The sequence below is a fragment of the Mandrillus leucophaeus genome, unplaced genomic scaffold, assembly GCF_000951045.1.
Source record: "Mandrillus leucophaeus isolate KB7577 unplaced genomic scaffold, Mleu.le_1.0 Scaffold93, whole genome shotgun sequence".
In the NCBI taxonomy this organism is placed as follows: domain Eukaryota; kingdom Metazoa; phylum Chordata; class Mammalia; order Primates; family Cercopithecidae; genus Mandrillus; species Mandrillus leucophaeus.
This window is the reverse complement of record NW_012110141.1, coordinates 5,617,649-5,625,779: the sequence shown is the minus strand read 5'-3', so window position 1 is coordinate 5,625,779 and position 8,131 is coordinate 5,617,649. Positions and strand designations below refer to the sequence as shown.

General features: G+C 40.6%; 1 protein-coding gene across 3 annotated transcripts in view; it reads left to right on the top strand.

Moving 5' to 3' along the window:
- TMEM2 (transmembrane protein 2) overlaps positions 1–8,131 on the top strand; it is a 142,489-nt gene that overhangs the window by 88,380 nt on the left and 45,978 nt on the right. For 2 of the 3 annotated variants that reach the window (XM_011970187.1, XM_011970186.1), the window contains 5 exons: positions 2,207–2,395; positions 4,523–4,692; positions 6,125–6,334; positions 6,793–6,998; positions 7,132–7,201. In XM_011970187.1, the coding sequence (XP_011825577.1) occupies positions 2,207–2,395; positions 4,523–4,692; positions 6,125–6,334; positions 6,793–6,998; positions 7,132–7,201 (845 nt within the window). The remainder of the gene's footprint in view (positions 1–2,206; positions 2,396–4,522; positions 4,693–6,124; positions 6,335–6,792; positions 6,999–7,131; positions 7,202–8,131) is intronic. The other variant, XM_011970188.1, reaches the window with a different exon arrangement.

Genomic DNA, 8,131 nt, shown 5'->3' with positions numbered 1-8,131 from the left:
CTTCCTTCCTTCCTTCCTTCCTTCCTTCCTTCCTTCCTTCCTTCCTTCCTTCCATCTCACTCTTGTCTCCTAGGCTGGAGTGTAGTAGTCCAATCACCATTCACTGTAGCCTTGACCTCCTGGGCTTAAGCAGCCTTCCCACCTCAGCCTTACCAGTATCTGGGAGTACACGCATGCACCACCACACCTGACTCATTTTTAAATTTTTTTTTTGTAGAGATGAAGTCTCACTGTGTTGTCCAGGCTGGTCTCCTGGACTCAGTGATCCTCCTGCCCTAGCCTCCTAAAGTGTTGGGATTACAGGAATAAGCCACCATGCCCATCCTAGAGTCAGCATCTTAAAGTAGTCACAGAGTAGTATGCTGTTAATTAGAAAGATGACAGGGAAGTACAGATATTTATTGAACAGCTATCTTTTGAAATGTCATGTTTTCCTTTTTTATCAATGTTATGAAGTAGTTCCCATCCATTTCATAGACATTTCCCATCCATTTCATAGACATTTCCATTAAATCAGCTTTTGATTTATGACAGATTATATCATGAATGTTAAGAAGCAGAAAACATTTCTATACTGGATAGCATGTAAAAGAAGCCAAGCTGTGAAACTGGATCAGATTTTCAATTCTTGTCTGTTTAATTGGGAATTAACTTTGACTTTCAAAGAAGATATTAGGAAAGATCAGTAGTTAGTCATTAGATTACATAATTTACATCATCGCAGGAAAGGAGCTGAGCTGGACAGGGGCACCATCATGTGACCTCAGGTCACATTGCAGATCGTACTGGTCATACTCATCCATTCAGTAGACATCCGTGGATATGTACCACAAACAAGACAGAGTCGTGCATACGTAAATAATGTACTCTGCAACCTTCACTGATGCAGCTTCCAAGGAGGTGGGCGGTTCTCCCAATAGGAAGGTATGAACAATTCCCGGCAGTATACCGAGAGAATACTGGAGACAGAGAGGTTGTTTCCAACAAGGATGTTTGGGAAGTCCTTAAAGAATCGCCTGAACGTCATAAAAAGGACAGTATGTTGGTTGGTCAAGAAGAATGGAAAGACATTTTAGGGGAAGAGTAAAGCATGACCAAAGGCACAGACATGAAGGGTTTTCTGAGACAGATTTTTATGTTATTTTTTTGAGAGAGTATCTTGCTCTGTTGCCTAGGCTGGAGTGTAGTGGTACAGTCATGTCTCACTGCAGCCTCAAACTCCTGTGCTCAAGTGATCCTCCCACCTCAGACTCCCAAGTAGCTGAGACTACAAGCGTGTGCCACCACGCCCTGCTACTTCTAAAAATATTTTGTAGAGATGGGGCTTCGCTCTGTTGCCTGGGCTAGTCTTGAATTCCTGGGCTCAAGTGATCCTCTGCCCTCGGCCTCCCAAAGTGTTGAGATTATAGGCATGAGCCACTGTGCCCATCCACAAATTGTTATTTTATGTGTTTACTTATTTTTGAGACAGGGTCTTGCTGTGTCTCGTAGGCTGGAATGCCTACGAATGGCCAGATCATAGCTCACTGCAGCCTTAACCTTCCTGGCTCAAGCAGTCCTCCCACCTCAGCTGCCGAAGTAGCTGGGGATATAGGCACACATCACCATGCCCGGCCAATGTTTTTTGCAGGGACAGGGGTCTCACATGTTGCCCAGGCTGGTCTCGAACTGCTGAGCTCAAGTGATCCTCCTGCCTTGGCCTCCTGAAGTGCTGGCCCACAAAATCTTATCCTTAAGATTGTTAGTGTGCTAATGTCAGTGCGCTAATTTTTCTGTGCTTGGATCAACTTGAAGCACTGGGTATTTATCCTCTACTTGAAAACTTCTGCTGGAATATAGGTACTTGTCACATATTGGGATGATTTGGGGTCAGTATAACAGTTGTTGCACTGAGTTGAAATATAGCAAGAGATTTGGGGATCTAGAGCCTTCTTCAAAATTATAAAGTAATAGTTTACTAAGGTGACATCTTGTGTTCCTTCATGACTAGAGGTACATGGGGTACTCTCCCCTTGAGGGCAGAGATCTCTCCATTTTCATATTTTTATTATTTATATCTGTAGAGTGACTGACACATGGTAGCATGCATAAAAATTTGCTGAATCATGGTTATCTTAATTTTTGATTTGTGAATCAGTGTGAAGGTTGATTTTAGAGAGAAAAAAAATACTGTTAATGTATCACTTTCTTTTTCTTTTTGGTTTAGGTGTTTCTCTTTCAGGTTTCCGGGTAGAGGTTGTAGATGGAGTGAAGCTAAATTTGCTAGATGACGTTAGTAGTTGGAAACCTGGAGACCAGATTGTGGTTGCAAGCACAGACTATTCCATGTACCAAGCAGAGGAGTTCACTCTTCTTCCCTGTTCCGAATGCAGCCATTTTCAGGTCAAAGTCAAAGGTATTAAATTGCTCAGGGTACTTCTTGGGAAACACACTATTTTCTTGGGATTTGATTCCTGGAATCCTTTTTCCTCTCAATCACTACTGTCACCACCACCACCACCACCATCACCATCATCAGTATTGAAGGTCATAGCAGTGGAATGCATTGAACACTAGATTCCAGGGAAAATTAGATAAAAATAGCTATTGAGCAATATTCTTGCTACTAATGATACATATTGCTTCAGTTTCTTTGTATAAAAAAAAGAGATGTCAACTGCAGAAATGGATTTTCCAAGGTCTTTTCCATTATTTTAAGTTCTGGGGTACATACGCAGGAGGTGTAGGTTCATTACATAGGTAAACGTGTACCATGGTGGTTTGCTGCACCTACCAACCCATCACCTAAGTATTCAGCCCAGCATGTATTAGCTATTTTTCCTGATGCTCTCCCTCCCGCTGCCTCCCCTCCATTTTCTTCTGTATTAATTTTCTACTGTCAGATAATTGTAAACCCAACGATGAATTAGATCCATTTATAAATAGAAGTCTTTCTTAATTAAAAGAAATCCTGTGGTTTTCAAGTGCCTATTTGATTAGCAAAAAAAAAAAAAAAAACTCACTAATACTTAAAATGGAATCAAATAGGTATTTTCATAAGACTACATTTCCTGGCTGGGAGCAGTGGCTCCCGCCTATAATCCCAGCACTTTGGGAGGCCGAGGCGGGTGGTTCACTTGTGGTTATGCATTTGACACTAGCCTGGACAATATGGTGAAACCCCGTCTCTATTAAAAATACAAAAAACATTAGCTGGGCATGGTGGCACAAGGCTTGTAATCCCACCTGCTAGGGAGGCTGAGGCAGGAGAACTGCTTGAACCCAGGAGGTTCACGCAGTGCAGTGACGTGATCTCAGCTCACTGCAACCTGGGCGACGGAGCAACCTGCGTCAGAAAAAACTACACGAAGAAATTCTTACTGTAAGTTGCATATCGAAAGAATGCCTGACACTTACCGGGCACTCATTTTGAGCCTGGTACTAGGCACAGCCCCTTTGTACATGGCTTCATTTATAGGATTTATTGTGCATTTCACTCATTCTATGGCTTTTCTTTTGAACTCAAGTATACATTTATGGTATAAAACAAAAGAGTTTACAGTAACTGTTCAGTAAGTGCTTCTTTAGTTTTTCAGTAATTTAGAGTAATAGGTAGAGCTTCAACAATTAAGGAAAAATTTTCTGCTTTGGAAAGAAATAGTGATTGGCTCACTTGGCCCTTTTTCCCTGTGCTTCATTCGACATTGTACTTTTCCTTTTTGATAATACAGGGCATAAACAAAACAAGAACACCACCAACAACAAAAATCCCCCAAAACTATGATACTGTCTGGCATTAATTTTTTTTGGAAATTCCAACTCTTGTTAACAAGTCTGCATGATGAGTCTTCATGAGCTGTCCTCCCATGATTTATGTGTATTTTTCCTTCCTGAGTTTATATAATAAGATCATCAGTGAAAAGCTCATTATTAAAGTGTTTCTACACTTTCAGTAAATGTGAGAATTTAAAAGAATGCATACTAATATTAAAATAAGAAATGAGAAAGAAAAGATGGTAATTTATCTACTGTTAATGTCCAGTTGCAGATTAGCTTCCAAGTAAAAGCATAAGCAATTTGACACCCTGATATTAATATCTACACACCATTTGTTTTATGGACTCACCATGCATTTGGTGGTTCTTACACCCTAGGGGAGGAGTCCAAGAGCGTATGGACAGAAACTGGAGAGAAAGATTAGGGATCATTAGGCAGATTCCAGATTATTAGTGCTGTTGAAGGGAGGATTGAGCTGCTTCAGGAAGGAACCAGCTTTCTGTCAGTGTGTGGGTTTGAGAATTGGCGGAACAGTTAGTAGTGAGGGTTCAGGCAGTGGGTGGGGGCTGGACTAAATTCCCCGTGTGCTGAATCTTTAAATTCCCCATGTGCTGGGATTCTGATTCTGAGGTGTCAGAGAATGGGAGCAGATGAGAAGTTCTCAGGATCATCTTGGGGTTATGGAATGAAGAGAATGTCTTTTCGAAGTGAGTTTCATGTTTTCTTTGTTGTAACATTCTTTTTTTTCCTGGCCCATATCAACCAGAAACCCCTCAGTTCCTGCACATGGGTGAGATCATAGACGGTGTAGACATGAGAGCAGAGGTTGGAATTCTTACCCGGAATATTGTGATCCAAGGAGAAGTGGAGGACTCGTGCTACGCAGAAAATCAGTGCCAATTTTTTGATTATGATACCTTTGGGGGACACGTTATGGTAGGCAAAAGGATTTGATTATTTCTTTGAAATCCTGGTTGCTAAATACATGTTTGAAGAAACTGTCAAGTTTTGGAATGAGATATAAATGGATATTAAAAGCAAATCATGTTTTGTTTCTCGATGACAATGAGGAGGTTTTAGGTGATTAAAATAGAATGTAATGACTTCATTTAGTTGGCCTGGACCTCTAGTTAAACCATTTAAGAATTGTTCCATAAGGAGTCAAATCAATATATTGGGAAGAACCAATTACAGAGACAAAAAAAAAAAAAAAAGGCTCTTTGTTGGTATCCATGCATGCGATTTCTGAAAGAATCAGTTAGTTTTTTAAAAAACATAGTTTTACCAAAGGGTTAGCAATACTAGCAAGCACATGCAAAATATGTTTCTATAAAAATATTTTTTGTATGCAAATGTTTGTTCTGAAAAAATGTTGAGCACTTACTGTATGCTAGGCAGTATTCTGTTAATATATACTAATCTGTTGGACTTCTGGGCTGCATTTTGGCTACATGTGTTTTTAAATCACTTTTTGTGCATTCAGTAGGCTGTGGTTGTAAGTAGTAGCATTTCTGTTACGAGAATTTTTTTTTTTTTTTTTTTTTTTGAGATAGAGTCTCATTCTGTCACCTAGGATAGAGTGCAGTGGCATGATCACAACTGACTGTGGCCTCAATATCCTGGGATCAAGTGATCCTCCCACCTCAGCCCCGCCAAATAGCTGGGACTGCAGGTGTACACCACTGCGCCTGGCTACTTTTTGTATTTTTTTTTTTTTTTGAGACAAGGTTTTGCCATGTTGCCCAGGCTGGTATTGAACTCCTGGGCTCAAGCAATTTGCCCACCTTGGCCCCCCAAAGTGCTAGGTGTGAGCCACCATACCCCGCCTGTTACAAGGATTTCTGAAATGTTGATCAGTAGTATTCCCTTGTTTTTAGTAATATGATTGAAAATCTAGTGTTTAAAAATATTGAGAGTGCTCTAACTTTGGATCACAGAAGAACTTTTAAAAATAACTTAAGTCAACCATCTTATGTGCTAACTAAAACACTGGGGAGAATCTAGAAATAAATAACTATTTATCAGACTCCGATGGAGGTTATAGAAGTGAAAGAACAAGATGAGACTGGGAATGCCCAAAATATTTGAACAAATCAAAACACTTATGCAGAGATCATTATTGCATCTTCCCTGATTACATTTGCCTTTATTCCTAATTGGAGGCTATTTTTATGGCTCTCTAAAGCATTTGCTTATGTAAACAAGCATTTGCTAAATTATTAACTAGCAATCTGGGAAAACAGGATGCAAAAGAAAATCAAATGTTTTAATAAGTATTCTCCTGTGGTTGTTTTCTGCTAAAACAACATTTTTTGCTACTTCCCCATTCTGAAAAGTATGAGTTTGATTTTAGTACCTTGACTTACAGATAATGAAGAATTTTACTTCAGTCCATCTTTCTTATGTGGAATTGAAACGCATGGGTCAGCAGCAGATGGGGCGATATCCTGTTCATTTTCACCTGTGTGGAGACGTGGATTATAAAGGAGGATACAGACACGCAACATTTGTGGACGGCCTGTCTATTCACCACAGCTTCTCAAGGTGCATCACTGTGCATGGAACAAATGGCTTGCTAGTAAGTAGCCTCACATTAGGTCAACCTGTCTTATTGAAATAACTAACTCTCTTTAATTCTTATGTCTTCTCAATTTTATATAAGTAAACTGTTTAACCACATGCCTTGCTCTATCCTGCCTTTTCTGAGCATTCCACGATTTTTCCGTCTGAAGGAAGCCTACCTTTCCAACCACCCAGAGTATCCTCTTTTACATTTCATTCAATTTTATATTTTATCTTTTATTATTTATTTATTTATTTATTTACAATTTATTTTTATTTTTTTTTCCCCTGTAGGACCCAAGTAGATTATCCCCTTCAGAGATAAATTAAGCCTGACATTTCACTTTGCCCATTCTGCTAAGGTTCAGACCTCTTTTTCCATTTGTAGTGAACATGCTACACTGCATAGCGCTTGTCACTTAAATCACAATCAGTCTTGTTACCAATGACATTAATATACTTTTATTTCTGCAGATAAAAGACACCATTGGATTTGACACACTAGGTCACTGTTTCTTTTTGGAAGATGGTATTGAACAGAGGAATACTTTGTTCCACAATCTGGGACTCCTCACCAAGCCGGGCACTCTCCTGCCCACTGATAGGAACAACTCCATGTGTACCACCATGCGAGATAAAGTGTTTGGAAATTACATCCCTGTGCCTGCTACTGACTGTATGTGAGTAATTGGCAGAGAGAAAAACCCATGCATCAAGGCCTTTGACTTTCGGCGAAGAGGTTTTGGGGGAAGTTTTGAGTGGGCAGGAGTTTTTGCGAAGAATGTTTAAATCACCTTGGAAAATTCCTTGCAGGGCTGTTTCGACTTTCTGGATTGCTCATCCCAACAATAATCTGATTAATAATGCAGCTGCAGGCTCACAGGTAAATAATGTTAAAGTGACCTCAGATGTTTTAATGTTTTTCTTGTTTATAAATAGTCTGGCTTATTTGGATTTAATGTCATGTGTGCTAGTGTAACCCAAGCATGACATTGTTTTCTGGTACTACTTGTTTAGCTGAGAGCAGGATATGGCTGAGATGGTTATTCTATTTCTCGTAAATTCTCTGTGCCCGTTAATATAATATCTTTTTTGTAATTTTTTTTTTTTTTTTTTTTGAGATGCAGTCTCAGTCTGTTGCCCAGGCTGGAGTGCAGTGGCGTGATCTCGGCTCACTGCAAGTTCTGCCTCCCGGGTTCATGTCATTCTCCTGCCTCAGCCTCCCGAGTAGCTAGGACCATGGGCGCCCACTACTACACCTGGCTAATTTTCTGTATTTTTAGTAGAGACAGGGTTTCACCTTGTTAGCCAGGATGGTCTCGATCTCCTGACCTCGTGATCCACCTGCCTCAGCCTCCCAAAGTGCTGGGATTACAGGCGTGAGCCACTGCGCCCGGCCTGTGCCTGTTAGTATCTGTGAGTTTAATAAGAGAGATGCCAAAGCGGGAAAAGAAGTGGACTAATCACTAGGGTTATGTTTTTTCCAGAGTGTATTTTTGGTGTATTAGGTACAACCTTTCTGGCTTCTCATATTTAAGTCATATGTGGCCAAGTAACTGATAATTTCAATTTCAGGGTGTTGATAAAAATAGGCTTAGGTCAGGAGCAGTGGCTCACACCTGTAATCCCAGCACTTTGGGAGGCCGAGGTGGTTGGATTGCTTGATCTCAGGAGTTCAAGACCAGCCTGGGCAACATGGCGATACACCCCCGACCCCTGCCCCCTCCCCCCCCAAAAAAAAGCCAGGTAAAGTGGTGCGTACCTATTTTCCCAGCCACTTGGGAGGCTGGGGTGGGAGGATACTTGAGCCCAG